Below are 16,110 nucleotides of genomic sequence, written 5' to 3'. Positions count from 1 at the left end.
TCTGTATTAGAGTATAGCAAGCAAAGTGAAATGTATATAAATCACATTTTCTTATCCAAACAGCAGATGTTCAAACTACTGACCCTACTGAAAAATCTTCCAGTAAATCCAATCATACCTTATCTCCTTCTCTGCCACTTCCAAGTCTAATCCACCATTATTTCTTGCTTTGTTTATTACAGTGATCTCCTTATCCCCAACTTATTTCCACTCTTATCCTGCTATCATTTGTTACCCACATAGTAAGCAAAGTAAGCCTTTAAAAATGGCAGTTACTATTCTCAGCCTTCCAATAGCTTCTTATTACACTTGTATAAAATCCAAAATCCTTATAGCAGCTTACACACTATGATGGAGCTCCTGGATCCCACTCTGATCTCACCACTCAATGATCTTCGTCCCCTCCCTTTGCTTCATCTACACACATGGGTTTCCATTGTGCCTTGCCAACCCTTGAACATGGTACGTTTACCCATGCCTTATAACCTTTCTGCTTTCTCTGCTGGGCAGCTCTTCTAGATAGCTATAAGGTTGGTGCACACACCCCAGGTCTCTGCTCAGTTCATTAAAGAGGGCTTCCATGATCACTCATTCAAAAAAATACCCCCATCTCTCTATCCTTTACCCTAACCTATCTTTTCCTTACAGTGCTTATCACTACTCATTAGAATACTACATAATCATTTTTTTAAAACTATATATCCCCACTAGAATGAAACCTCTGGCAGAAATTGTCTTTCTTATCATTGTACACATAGGGCCTAAAGTGGGTCCTCTGTTAGGTACTCACTAAAAATTTGTTAAATAAATGGGCATAATTTGAGAATATGACTTTATAATGGTAGTTAGCAAAGAAAAATCCTGAATAATATACCTCAACTAAATCTTGGACAGAGAGACAACTTTTATAATCCTTTATTAGTTAATTTTTGTAAATTTCATGGACAATTGTATATATAAAATGAGTTGTCACTTTTATCACAAAACAGTTTATGAATTTTTAGATAAACAATGGAATAAAGCTGGCATTTCCTTTACAAGGAAGAGTAGCAATGTTGATTTTTTTTTTTAATTGTCAGGTAAAAAGTTTTTGAACCATGACTTTACCTCTTACTAGATATGTGAGTTTAGGCATCTCAATGCCTCAGTTCTCACGTGAGGAAAATAAGTAAAGCAATACCCAATTACTTGAAGACCATGATATTTAAATCCATTTTTAAAGCACCTCTTTTAGTTCCTGGCATGAATGGATTTGATAAATAGAAGTTCTAATTAAGGAGAACATTCAAGCAGTTTGGACAAAAGTGTAGTGGCTAAAAGAAAAGAAAGAAAGAGGAGGGGAAGGGGAGACGAAAGAAAGAAAAGAAAAGAAAAAAGAAAAGAAAAGAAAAGAAAAGAAAAGAAAAGAAAAGAAAAGAAAAGAAAAGAAAAGAAAAGAAAAGGAAAGGAAAGGAAAGGAAAGGAAAGGAAAGGAAAGGAAGGAAGGAAGGAAGGAAGAAAAAGTAGAAAGAAAGAAAGAAAGAAAGAAAGAAAGAAAGAAAGAAAGAGAAAGAAAGAAAGAAAGAAAGAAAGAAAGAAAGAAAGAAAAAGAAAGAAAGAAAAAGAAAGAAAGAAAAGAAAAAAGAGAAAGGAGGAAGGATGGAGGGATGGAGAGATGAAGGAAGGAAGGAAGGAAGGGAGGGAGGGAGGGAAAGGGGAATGGAGGTCAAAAACTCAGATTTCAGTTGGGTGGGTTGTCCTATTCACTGCTGCTGGAAGCAAATCCTTTCTACTCTGAATAAAATGTCAAAAATAACAATAAACAGAGAGAAAATCAACATGTTACTCTGCATCTACAGAAGTCTTTGCCTAAGTATTCTTATCTAGTTGATAAGCCTGTGTAAATAGATGTGTGGGTTAATTTTCAGCCCTCTAGGACTGTCAAATATAGGCAGATTTCATCAGCACATGTAGACAGCAGTCTGTTAGCCATATATACAGAGAGTAAAAGAAACAGTCTGTTTGGGACAGAAATGTAAAGGTATGACTGTAGAAATGAGTCTTTTATTGATTTAATAATATCCTTTACAAATGATTTCTTAGCTTTATTTCCAACCTCATCTCCCTCATCCACCCTATAGAACCCTTTCATTCCAGCCACCTACTCTTTTCATTATTACCCACACAGGCTTGATTGATTTCTCAGGCACAGTGTTTAGAACTATCAATCTCCTCAAAATTGAGTTTGTGATCCCTGGGTATGGACTTCTTGGGCTAGAGTTTTCTAACACTGGCCTCCATATGTCCTGTCTCTAAAACATCCAAAGTACCTGGCCTTGGGGTCAGGAGACATGGATCCCAATGCACATCTTATCAAATGATCTTATGACTGAGACTTTTTCATTTGAGGCTAATATTCCTCACAAGCAAAAGAGAGAACTATACTACATCATTGCAAGGCTCTGCTACCATGTTTCATGATTTTAATTCTTATCCTAATCTTTCAACAACCCTAGCTCCACTAGTGACAGTTATGCTTCCTGTCTCCACACAAAAGAACAAGAGTAGAGTAAGAGTCAGAAATGCTATCAGTATGGTCTGCTTTTGGGTTGGCCTCTGAGCCCCCATAGAGCTGTGTGGTTATGTGTTATAGAAGGCACCACAGGCACACACATTAGGGTTTTCTTACAAGAGTTTTTCCACTCCTGATGGAAGTTTGACAGCCAGCAAGACATGCTGATGCATATGTGATTCCATTTTCACCACACACAGGTTCCCATTTTGTCTCTGAACATTTGCATCTTGAGTTGCAATCTGAAAAGAGAGCTCGTTCATGATAAGAGACAGGTTTGGTTCTGAAAAGAAATGTAACAGTATAAAATATTACCTCTTAGCAGGCAGCACCTTAATATCTTCAAAAATCAGTGTTCTTGATTGATATAAATGGCACTGCCAATGGAGTTTGCCTTTTGGAAACAAAATTGTCATCAGAAATGCCAGTTTCTAATAATTAAATGTGAGTCTAATATTAATTAACTTTCTCTTGAATGTTATCTTTAGAGGTTTACACCTTCACATAATATCCAGTTCTTGGTTTGTGGATTTTACTAAAATCAACAATCTCTAGAATATTCTAATATATTTCTATGAAAAGATGTAGGAAAATGGCTAACAAAACAGAAAAGTAGAATAAAGTTTTAGAGCAACTGACGTTTATTAAATGCATTGCAGGTAGTGTGTACATGTGTATGAATGCTTGTGTAAATTTCCTTCACAATTGTCTCAGCATCAGTAAAATGGGCATTGTTGATGGCATGGTTAAAAAAAAAGTCAAGCCGTCAACATTATGTCAACAGACTTCAGTTTGGAAGAGCTACACATCCTATTTGTGTGTCTTACTAATACTAGTTCATTAACTTTTCTCTCTCTCATAATCTCCCACTCTATGCAGATCTTCCATATCTTATGTCACTCTTTTCACATGCTTTCTGGGTTCAAAAATTTTGTGGAAGGCTTAAGTGCTAGCTTTGGGAGGAGAGAAGATAGTTGCAAATATGAATGAGACAATATTTGCCCTTAAGGAGCTGGCTTTTCGTTCTGACAGTTGACTTTACGTAATTTTGATTGTCTTCTCTCTTTTATCTCCCTCTTTGTCATTCTGTCTTACCTTCCGCCTTTACCTCTCCCAGAATTCCTTCTCTTTCACTTCTATTTCTTCCTCTCCCCTGAATTACTTCATTCTTCTACTCTTATTCTCCTAGTTCTTTTCAGATTCCTTTATTCTTCTAAGGAGGTACTTATGCAATGGTATTTCTCTTCACCTGCATCTTATTTTTCATCCCTTAGCACCCCATCATTCCCTTTTATTTTTTTCTCTCTTACTTTGAACTTATTTATTTGCTTAATCTCCTCCTCTCGGGCAGCCCGGGTGGCTCAGCGGTTTAGCACCTCCTTCAGCCCAGGGCCTGATCCTGGAGATCCGGGATTGAGTCCCACATCGGGCTCCCTGCATGGAGCCTGCTTCTCTCTGACTCTCTTTCTCTCTCTCTGTGTGTCTCATGAATAAATAAATAAAATCTTTAAAAAAAAAATCTCCTCCTCTCATTTTTGTTTTTTTTACAAAAGTATTTGAGGGATTTAAAACCGAAGCAACCACCACTCCCCCTCCCCCGCATACACACTGTCATATACATTCAGTGAGGGCAAGAATTGTTTGTTTTATTCACTCCTATATCTCCAGCACCAAGGACAATTTGGGACATGGTAGGTTAAGAAACAAGGTTTCTGGTAAGTCAATAAAAGAAAAATGCTATTCATTTTGGAGGAAAGAAAAGTCATTTTGGCCTCTCCTTGTAATTTCCTATAATGATTGCAATTATAATTTCTTAATTGATGGAATATTTCATCTAGTAGAACTGCTATGCATTTGGTTATATCAAACATAAAAACAAAAGCCACTGAAATGTCTCCAGACAGAGTAAAATGATATAAGTAGGCCTCCTGAGAAGTAATATAGGAATATTTCATCCTGTTCTTTTCTATAAGGCATTAATTGTTAAATTAATTGAGACTGTTTGGTAGTATCTAAAAGTAAAAATAAGTGCCTTTGAAAGCCTAGACTCAGGCTACTCAATAGTGTAGGACTAAGATCTCAGAAGGTCAGTGCTGAAAGAATTTGGGGGGAAATCCAGGGCAACTTTTCACTTGGCAGATCAGGAAAGTCAGGTCCAAAGTGAGCAAATTACTGGCTCAAATTCACAATGTTTATTGGTGACAAACTTCAACATGAGAATTCTTCCAGGCCTCTGGATTCTAAATTCTTACATCATATCACACTTACTGTCATTATTACAGAAAATAGGTTTCTTCCATTACCATATCTAAAGCTGTCTACAGGGTTTCTGCTCAATGTCCAGAATCAAAACAGCCGTTGTGGAACAAAGCAACTCAGGATAATCCTGGGGAACATGTTGTATTCTATAAAGCCAATTATTTTATATTACTAAAAGTATGTTAAATTTATCATTGAGGACAATCTTGATGCAGAAATTAGTTGCATACATGTTTTACAAAGGATGTGTTGACAGAGTAATTTAAAATTTTAAGATAATTTTTATCAAATATGCCAGAATGCTTATACTCAAATGAGATTTTGCTTTCAAAGTAGTCATGTTGGGATCCGAGAGCTTTTTCCAGGGATACTGCCATTTCTTTGGCTGCTTCAAATAGCAAACCTACTCTTTAAGGTTAAACCTTTACCATTGTTGGGAATATTCTGAAAAATATGGAAAGCAAATTCAAAAGAGGAGTTTTAGAATATTTTAGACAATGATAGCATTATTTCAATGCAGTTGTAGTCTTTTAAGGCAACTGCGCTCAAGGGCTAGTACTCACACAACGAATATATTATCTTTCGTTTGTTTAAAAATATTTAATCATTTATTATGTGGATATACTTTCATTGTGAACCTCAAAACTTCCCCATTGTTGTCTTTTTGTGTGCTTGCTTTTGGCTTAAAGATAGCAAGATGTTGTAGAAAGAATATTACATTTTAAAAAGATAAACAGCCTTTCTAAACTCAGTTTCCATTAAATGAGGAACAAAACGTATCTCATAAAGATGCTCTGAGGATACAAGTGAAATAATGAAAGTTATACTCTTTTGTAAATTGCAAAATACAAAGAACTTTACCACTATTTATCTACCATTAGGATCATATAGACAGTTAAAGACAGCACAAGGCTTCTACTCTTTCCAGAATTTTCTTGCAATTCCTGTTTACAGCTAATGTCCTTATCTGCATTGCTATCGGCAAGGCAACGTTACTACACTCAGTTAAATCTAACGTTGCTATGGTAACTCCCAGAAGCAATAGTATATAAACTTTGCAGTCACTAATTTTCTAGGACTTTTTAGATGGTGAAAAGTATAACTGCTATTCACTTAAGAGGAGGAGAAACCAGGTAAGTGAAGGTGCTGGAGACTGGAACATGGAGACAAGACAGGTGAGCTGGGAAGGAAACACAGGAAGAAAGCTGGAGAGCAAGCAGTAAGTAAGCAGCAGCTGAACTAGCAGAAGGCAGAAAATTAGGACAGGAGCACTGGCCTTTGAGCCACAGGCAGAGGTTTTTGTCAGTCAGGCAATGCAGTCAGGGTGGTAGGCCTGGCAAACAATAGTGGCTCGATTATTTTTTTAAACAGATAATGCAGAGTTGGGTGAAAGAATAAAGACAGCTGCCATCTGGGAACTCATGCTCAGAGATAGGGTGATGGCAAGGACTCTTGAAAGGAAAAGACAGAGTAGTTCCTTCAAGATCCAACTTTGTATTAAAGTTGACAGACCCTGGAAACTAAGAAAACTAGTCATCCATCCCACACGAGATGGCATAGGTCTGAAAACATCAATAAATATTCTCTTCACCAACTGCAAAAAGCTAAAGAGAGGTGTTATATAGGTCACCAGGCTGAGGGATAGCATTCTCTCCTGAAATGTCACATGATTTGAGTATAACAGAGACTACAGTGGCAAAGAGATCTCCCCAGTTACCCAAGTACACAAAGAAAAAAATACAATTGTTTACAAATGGCACAACTCTTTTGTGCCAGGCAAGTACTAATCACTTCTATGTATATTATCTTGCTTAAATCTTACAACATTTTATAAGGTAGTTATTATTCCTCTTTTTTAATTGGGAAAATTTGAGGTTTGATTAGATTAAATGACCTATGTACAATTTCACTTCACTAATGATGGACAGGGGCAAGATTCACGATCTGAGTGTTTCGTTGTCATGTTGCCCTACAGTAAGATGTAGATTTAATATTTTTAATAATTTCTCTTAGACAATCAAATTCATGGGAAATGATAGATTTTGGTAACAATTACAGTACTGTCAGTTATTCCACAATAAAACCATAATTCTCTTCTCATAGTTATGATGCTTATGATCAAATATCATAAGCATATTTATTTTGTAACTCTACCAATAATTAATTTAATTAAACAAGCCAATTTCCTCACATTACTTAATGAGTGAACCTACCCTTGGTAGGAGACAGTTAGTCCTGCCACATCAGAATTTTCACAGCCCAGTGCAAACAGGGAAAGGAATAGGAGGTACCCAAGAACAGATGATCCCAAGTAGAGTTTTGCAGCTCCATACACACTGATTCTGAACTTTTTCATAATTATCCCCCCAGAGAATATTCCAAGGGCCACCGCAGGTATGTTGATGAGCCCTGAGGAACAAGAAAAAATATGTGTCATTCCATGAATCTCTAAAAAAATATCTGAGTGCACTGACATAAACTTTCTAAGGGATTACACAAAACTACACAACAGTACCTGACAAGTTATTAGACTGGTTGGTCATGTTAAGAAATAGAAATATTCATTAACTATTATCTACTGACATATCAAGAGATTTTGATGAGTGTCTAGATTATAGATTAATGATAGCACAATTGAGAGTCTCAGAGGTCTGCCTAACATAATGTCTAGCATAGAATTTGAAATCAATAAACACTGAATTAATGAATCAATGTCTTTTTTGTCTAATCCCAGGATTAATGGGTACAATCAAGGGGCAACTAGGTGACAGTTAGTAATCTTTAAGGTTGTTCATAAGAATAATAGGCACATGGAATTCAGGGAACAAAAACACAGTTTTGGTTCATTTTTCTGGCCCAAACAAAATTTTTATTTAGACTGCTGGTTGCTTAGTTTGATACCCTTCCTAACAACCACAACAACAAAACAATAACAAAATAATGTATTATTAAACTATTCTTAAATTTATTATTTGCTTATAATGTACCAGCCACTCAGGTCAGCATTTGATATATCTCACACTTATCTTTCACCACAACTGTAGTAGGTAGCTATATTGCTATTTTCACTTTAGACCACAATTTATTCATGGTCATGGTTAGTAAGTGTTAAAACCAGATTTGACAATATAGAGTCTCATGTCAAATACCGTGCTTTTAATCACTATGATACCCCATCTCTCAAAGGATTTGGGAGACAGGATTCTTGATTAATAGATGTGCAACCTCACTAATAATCAAATAAATGTGATTTTAATCAACACTAAGAAGAGATCCAATAAAATGAATGAGAACTTGGACTCTTGGGACCTAACTGTGTGGTTTGGATCTCAGTGCCACATCTTAATAGCTGTGCATCTATAGGTGACTCTCTGAACTTCGATAAACTGTCTCCTTTCCTATTATAGGGGGCAAATAACAGTGCCATGGTGACTAAATAACATGAGAAGTCCTAGCACAATATATGGCACAAAAATTTCATTCAATTAAGTTGTTGTCAGCACTTTAATCTATCAGATTCACAAAGATGAAAATATTGGGATGGGTGGGTGGAGGGGAACATGTCTATATTAGAAAAGTTGGCCAAAGATGCTCTTTGGTGACTTCTTGGTTGGATTTTAAATTGGTAAATGTTAATACAAACATTGTCACATTAGAAATCAACCACCTTGAAGGAGGCATGACCACAAGGTTAGTGAAATTTAAAAAAAAAAAAAAAAGGGAAAGAAAAAAAGAGAAGGGGCTAGTTTTTTTCTTTCCCAGCGAAACAGGTTTGTGGCTGTGGAAAGTGGCAGAGATGAATGTATACTGGGCCCCTAAAGAGCCATACATCAGCTAAGAGGAACCTGATTATTATTTATTTTTTAAAATAGAGAATATAATGGAAAGTAATATAGCAAACCTGGTTTCTCATAACCCAAGTTAATAAATGCTAATATCTTCTCCCAGTTTTTCTGATTTTTAAATATGGAGTTGTATAAAGCAAATTCTTTCTCTGTTCCAGAATCCATATTCCTTCTCAAGAACTAAGCATTGCCGTAGATTTGATGTGTGTCATCTAAGTCCCTATTTTTACACACACATATTCATGGTACTTGATTTTGAATTTCCACTCTTATAGACCCAAGACTTACACAAAAAGGGTAGGGTCCAATTCTTTTTTTCAATTCTATCTCCCAAAAGCACTTTATAAAAAACACATCTTCTGAAAACTAGACTCTAAATTGAAACCTTCTGAAAATGTGGTTAAAATTTCATTTATTTTGTAAACTACCAATCAAACTTGGAACATAAGCAATCATAGCACAAAGAATATCCTTTGATACTGTTGGTAGTTTCAAGCTGTTTTGGTTTCCACTGTCCTTTTCCCTATTCTGATTTGGCCAAGAAGAGCCTGACAATCAAAATGGGATGATTCTAAAGGCATTGCTCTCTCAATATAGAATGTTAAAAATCAGGAATATCTTCTCCTGACTGACCTCCTCTTTGAGGCCTGTGTCTCTTGAAACTTCCAGAAAGTTTCATGGGTTCTCTTGCCTCCAGTCCTTTTGGTACAGGATATCTGCTTCATCTGATACAAGGTCCTTTAAAACCCCACCCTTGTTCCCAAATTTTCATCTTTTTAACACCTCCCTATCCCTTTTGCTTTTTATTTAGGTATTGACTCCATCTCTTAGGAGATTTTATTCTGACTCCAAGATAAGGTTTTTTCCCCAGAGTTCTCTACGCTTCTCTTACTTAGAGACTTAGAACAGCCTCCACCAGCCATACGGTGCCTTCATGAACATCTCTAGCATCAGGGTGCACAAGTTGGTCACCAGAAACCCCCTTCCTCCCTCTGCCGCTGACCCTTGTACAGGGTCCCATAAGCAGCAGTCTTGGTCCTTGTCACAATTACCTGTTAGCTTATCTGGTTTGTACCCCTCACCCTCCAATCACACCTTCAAGGCAAAAACTGTGGTCACCATCATATCCTGTGCTCCCTGCAGTTTTTCATAAAAGTGTGCTAAATGACTAAACTTTAGTTTATTCACATATAACATTTCTCCTGGACATTTTACTTTCCTATTTCAAGATAACTGAATTATAACATGATTCCATGAAATAATAGTAGTACTTTTCAAATATACTGTCAGCTTGATTCTCCCTTTCAAATTCCCTAGGATCTGTCAGATATCTATGTTGGACCGAGTTGATAGCAGAGTTCCTGAACATCAAATGAGATGTGCTGTTTGCCTCTCAAAGCTTCTTTTCTTTCATCTTAGGCATTTTTAAATCCTCTAATGAGGTAGAAATTTCACTCTGATTTCTTCATTATATACTTTTTTTTTCCACTCACCATAAAATGTGCTGATCTTAAAATATTTACCATCTAAATATTCCAAATGGAAGTACTAGTTGTAATTTACACCAGCATCCACAATTTGTTTCAATTTACTTTATGTATTTCTTTTGTTTAAAATATTTACTCAAATAACAGGAAAATTAGGAAAAATTAAGAGTGAATATGTTCTTGTTACTTATGTATACTCATTCAAGATGAAGACCATATTCTTTGTTACTGTTTTAAACAGGACTGGGCAGCCGGGGTGGCGCAGCGGTTTGGTGCCGCCTGTAGCCTGGGGTGTGATCCTGGTGACCCAGGATCGAGTCCCACATCGGGTTCCCTGCATGGAGCCTGCTTCTCCCTCTCCCTCTGCCTGTGTCTCTGCCCCTCTCTCTCTGAGTCTAGCCTTAGCCATTAAGATGAAATAGTAATAAGTTATAATAATAATAGTATCTTAGGATGTTTCAGGGTTTTTCTCCCAGCAAAGTAAAATTCTGTAATATATATAATGGACCTTCACAATATTATGCTAATGTTATATGATATAAATATTAAGATTTGAATTTTACAGAGAGAGAAATGCATGGGAACATTTTTGGGACTTTTCACACTCATAGAGCCAATTGAGTACAGACAAAGAAGAAAAATTAGCCATCTTACTTGGGTATAATATTTTTTTTCCTCATGAACAAAGATTGTTTTCCATTATCTCACAGATTTTTAATATAAGTTGACTTAATTAACGAACACATCATAACACATATTTAATTTGCTATGCTAGCTTAGCCACAAAAAATTGTTTTCTATTATAAGCAACTTTCCCCAAATAATTATCAGAACTTTTCCTTATTTGTCTGTTTAACAACTCTAAGAACTGAGAGTAATAATCATTGTTCTCAATGAGAGTCAATGTCAATGTATCATGTCTACTAGATATGGCCTTATTTGATTAAAAAAAAAAAACTCAAAGAAATGAAGAAAGATGACTAAATAATTGCAATCTATATATTAAAAAGGAAAAAAAAAACAAGGTCATTTCCACATAGCTTAGTAGTGATAGGAAAATCTATAAAAAGGAGAAAAATTAGACCATCTATCTAAACTTCTTCCAGTAGAAACTGCAATGGGGGAAAAAAACCCCACACTTGAGACAGCAAAATCATTTTGCCATATGACTTCTACCCCTGAATTTTAAACATTTTTCTTGCTTATTTTTCTTTAATCTTCTCTGCAAAATTAAAGGAGCTAACATGAGAAAGTATGGCCAACATATCAAAACATGTACAGCAAGAATAAATCATCATTATGACAACTGGCCCTTGAACATGTAGGAAATTTTCTGTTTATTCTTTTCTCCATGTCATTTCAAATGCCTTCTCTGAGAGCAGAGAGGAAATGTGCTTTGTGTTTCTCTCTTATTTTATCACAGAAATGATCATTCTTTGTAGCCTCCCCCACCCTACCCCTTAAAAACTGATGGAGAAAAGAAAGAGAAGGTAGAAGAGAAAGAAGAAAACAGTATTTATTGAATGACAGCTATATACATTTGTAATGCATTTTATAGGTTTATAGGTCTTATTTAATCTCTATTTTAACCTAATGATGCATTTATTTTCACCATTTTAAAGATAATAAAAGTGTTAGAAATGTTGATTCATTTTCCCACTTACCCTTACTCTGCTTTTTTCCATACTTAACTAATGTGAAACCAAGATGCATTCAGGAAAGAAACCTAGCTACAATAATTGAAATCATTAGACACTATTACTTTATCTCTCACAAAAGTACTTGAATTATCCATAGACAGGACATAAAAGAAACTATGAGGAATCAGAATTTTAGACGAACTTTGATAGATGAGTCAAAAAATTCTGATGAAGAGTTTGGATCCCAGGGACCATCTGAGTGTACAGAGAAAGATTATGGTTAAATCAATCACTCACAACTTAAAAAAAGAATTATTAGATTTTTCTTGTAAGTTTTCCAGAAATAATTATATCTAGAGAGGAACTATAACTCAGGGGAAATAATTTTATTCCTGGCTACATCATAATGTATGTTTGCAATTAGGCAGGCCATTGAATCTCTCACAATTTCAAGTTCTTTCATCTGTGCTGATTTTTCTTAAAAATAATTTTACAGGCAAAAGTATTTCATCTATTATCTACCCAATAAAGGAATGAGATTACATTTCATCTTGTTTTATAAATATCCTTCCCCAAACAATGCTTTTAATTTTCTTTCATGAAATAAATGATTTTAATTTGAAATAAAAGATGTATTTTTCATTCCAGTGATAGCAAAATCAAATGCTCTCAAACTCTAAGTGTTATGCACACATTGAATAATAAGAAATAAACATACACTTAAAGATGTGTCACTTGGGGATCCCTGGGTGGCGCAGCGGTTTAGTGCCTGCCTTTGGCCCAGGGCACGATCCTGGAGACCCGGGATCGAATCCCACGTCAGGCTCCCGGTGCATGGAGCCTGCTTCTCCCTCTGCCTGTGTCTCTGCCTCTCTCTCTCTGACTATCATAAATAAATAAAAATTAAAAAAAAAAAAAAAAAAAAAAAAAAAAAAAAAAAAAAAAGATGTGTCACTGTATTGCAATTCATGGGGAAAAGATGGCTTTTTCATTTTGATAAGTGACCTTGATTTTCTCCTTCATATTATATCAAAAAAAATTGAAATGTATTATAACCTAAATGTGAAAGTTAAAACACTTAAGCTACTATTAGAAATATTAGGAGAATATTTTCATAGCCTTATGGTTTGACTAAGATTTCTTAAAACAGGCTTAAAATAGCAATAATGAGAATGAAAAAGACTGGAAATTGGACTTGATTAAAATTAAGGCTCACTTTTAGGAGAGTGAAAAGAAGAATTTAAATCTGTGAGAAAATATTTATATATATTCAATAAAGGACTTGAATCAAGAAAAAAAGTATCTACCCCTACAAATCAATAAGAAAAGGAGTGATAACTCAAGAAAAATAGGCAATTTGAATATAATCAACAAAAGAGAATGGTGAAATGACCAACAAAGTGGTCATTGCAAAAAAGTGCTCAACATCATTAGTTATCAGTTAAATGCAAATAAACCACACCCCGTAAGAATGGTTATAATGAAAAAAAAAAAGTCAATACTAAGTGTGATAGGAATGTGGAGCAACTGGAACATTTCTAGCGTGAGTATAAATTTGCACAATCCTATGGTAAATGTTTCAGTTACATTTACTAGATCTAAACATACATAATTCCTATGACCCAGCAATTCTGCTCCAAGATACAGCCACAAAAAATGTTGCGAATACACCCACCAAAGTAGATATAGAACTGGTCATGCATTGCTATTTGTAACAGTCAAAAGCAGAAAACAACCCAAATGCCCACCAACAATAAAACGAATAAACTGTGGTATATTCATGTGATAGGATATGACACAGCACTAAAAAAGATCAAACTGTTATACACAACATGAATAAATCTCACAGATTTCACTTTGGTTGAAATAAGCTAGACAACAAAAGAGTACACCGCATACTATTCAATTTGTATAAAGTTCAAAAACTAGCAAGATTGCTCTATGACAGAGTTCAGGATACTTGTTAGCTTTGGGAAAGAATATGGGGAGTAGGTGGAGGTGTGAGGGAGCCCTCTGGGGTTCTGCAATGGGCTTCATGTTCTAGCTGACAATAACTACACACATTTTTGTGTAAACATTTATCCAGCTGAGCTTCACATTTAGGAGCTGTAGAATTAACTGTTGCTTGTAAGTCATAGCTCAATAAGCACAAAGGAGATTTTAAAATAAAATAAAATAAAATTAAATAAATAAATAAAATAAAATAAAATAAAATAAAATAAAATAAAATAAAATAAAATAAAAAGAATGTCTCCTAACCTTGTATTCCTCTTCTATTGTTAAAGTCAGCATAAAGCATTGATTGTCATGGAGGGGGTGTTGAGGGAAATAAAACCTAAAATGTTTCTTCAGGCCAAAGGCTAAATCATATAAGTAACTTAATTTTAACCAATTAATGTTAAAAGTAAAAGTTGAGTGGTATAGCCTTAATATTTATAATTTAGCAGAATAGTCCAAACAGAGCCAATTAAATTAGCATCTGCCAAGTGCCCATTATCCAGGACTGTTACAGGACAATTATGTATTCTGAAATAAGCTCAGAGGTCTCTTTCAGAGATAGATACATAGCACAATTCTTTAAATTGTGGGGAAGATATAATTGGAGAAGAAATGTTTTTAAACATTTGGAAGTCTCCTACCATAAAGGAATATGGCCAAAGGAATAAAATATATGTATGCCTCGAAATAGTAGCATTTAATGATCTCGTCATGGGCCAAAGGAACTAATCCAGGCTTTAAAAGTATCCAATGACTTGGAGCATGATGTTCATGTATTTGTAACATTCTGGTTTTTCTTCATTCATTTCTTCATGCTTTTCTTTGCCTTTCAACAGCTTTCTCATTGTTGACTGATCTGCTATGCTAGCAACACAGCCCTTTTAAATAACCTGCATGCCAGGACTCAGCAAAGTCCTTTAAACTCTGAGCAGATACAAAGTGTTTTGCAATGAGTACCTTTTAAGCTTTCTGAATACTTACTTTTTATAATTCTAGAAGCTGTTCAGGTAAAATGGCCACTATTAGGAAGTTTTGGATACACCTGAATGATACATATCTAGTGTCACAATCTCCTAATAGAAATGCATATCTGGGATCCCTGGGTGGCACAGCGGTTTGGCGCCTGCCTTTGGCCCAGGGCGCAATCCTGGAGACCCGGGATCGAATCCCATGTCGGGCTACCGGTGCATGCAGCCTGCTTCTCCCTCTGCCTGTGTCTCTGCCTCTCTCTCTCTCTGTGACTATCATAAATAAATAAAAAAAAAATTAAAAAAAAATGCATATCTGGTTTATGTGGTATTCTCAAGGTATATCACAGATGATCGCAATATTTTACTGTTTTTTTTTTTTTCACTCTGGTAGATCTTTTTCACTCACTTTTTGACTTCATATCTAAAACGCCAAAAATCACCTTCAGTCTAAATCTAAGAACAGCTTTCTTTAAAATGCCCAAGGGTTAACAAGACACAGCTGATAGTGCCTACTGGCAAGCGTGAAGGACAGGGAGCATACCGATAACAAAGTTGGCCTTAGAGGATGACTGCCCATACTGCTGCTCGATGTACTTAGGTTTATAGGTCACCATTCCAAACAAAGAATTGAACTGAACAGTGCTAGCACACAAATATAGTAAGTACAGTGGATTTCCAAAAAGATTCCTTAATGATGGAAGAAAATCTATAAGACAAAAATAACACGGAGCAATTAAAGACAGTGTTACACTTGGCAGAAGACACAGCCTTGGCAACAGGGCAAAGACAGCCACAGTTATCAGGACCATTTATAACATAGTGCACATATACATTATGGAAATGCAGCATTGGCACAAGTCAAGGTTGAGATTTGTCAGGTTCATATCTAGACACAGGCACTCACTTCTACAGGCATATAATTTAGATTATAGTTAGAAGTATAAGTCAGACAGGAACAGATTCTTCTCGATTATATGGGTAAAAGGAAAGAGAGACAAGAATATTCCCTCACTACAGAGCTGAACGTTATTGGCAGGACATTAAGAACTTACATCAGTTTTCTGGCCTCTCTTCTTCAAACATGGGTCATGGTCACAGAGAAAGAAATATGAAAGTGATTTCCATTTAATTTAATAAACTTTAGTGTTAAGAAATGAGATTTGGATTCTCCCTTCTTCCTATTAATGCAGCTGGAGAGTTTGAAATGTGAAGATTTACTATAAATGTAAATATTGCTTGCTGGGCTCAACTGAGGGGGATCAGTCTTTCTCACAACCATCCCTTTTCTATGTGGAAGGAATTCACTTTAACATGTCTGGCCTTTTGCCCCACACCATATCCACTCTTTGATCATCAATG

The 16,110-nt window shown here is 35.5% G+C and overlaps 1 protein-coding gene across 4 annotated transcripts in view; it reads right to left on the bottom strand.

The window, feature by feature from the left end:
- Positions 1 to 16,110, bottom strand: part of SLCO1C1 (solute carrier organic anion transporter family member 1C1) — a 59,137-nt gene that overhangs the window by 8,740 nt on the left and 34,287 nt on the right. For 3 of the 4 annotated variants that reach the window (XM_041735386.1, XM_041735388.1, XM_041735387.1), the window contains 3 exons: positions 15,293 to 15,457; positions 7,024 to 7,219; positions 2,669 to 2,834 (listed from right to left, as the gene is read on the bottom strand). In XM_041735386.1, coding sequence (XP_041591320.1) covers positions 2,669 to 2,834; positions 7,024 to 7,219; positions 15,293 to 15,457 — 527 coding nt within the window. The remainder of the gene's footprint in view (positions 1 to 2,668; positions 2,835 to 7,023; positions 7,220 to 15,292; positions 15,458 to 16,110) is intronic. The other variant, XM_041735389.1, reaches the window with a different exon arrangement.

The sequence above is a fragment of the Vulpes lagopus genome, chromosome 21 (assembly GCF_018345385.1).
Source record: "Vulpes lagopus strain Blue_001 chromosome 21, ASM1834538v1, whole genome shotgun sequence".
Taxonomy (NCBI): domain Eukaryota; kingdom Metazoa; phylum Chordata; class Mammalia; order Carnivora; family Canidae; genus Vulpes; species Vulpes lagopus.
Note: the sequence above shows the minus strand (reverse complement) of the source record. Positions and strands in the feature narration are given on the sequence as shown.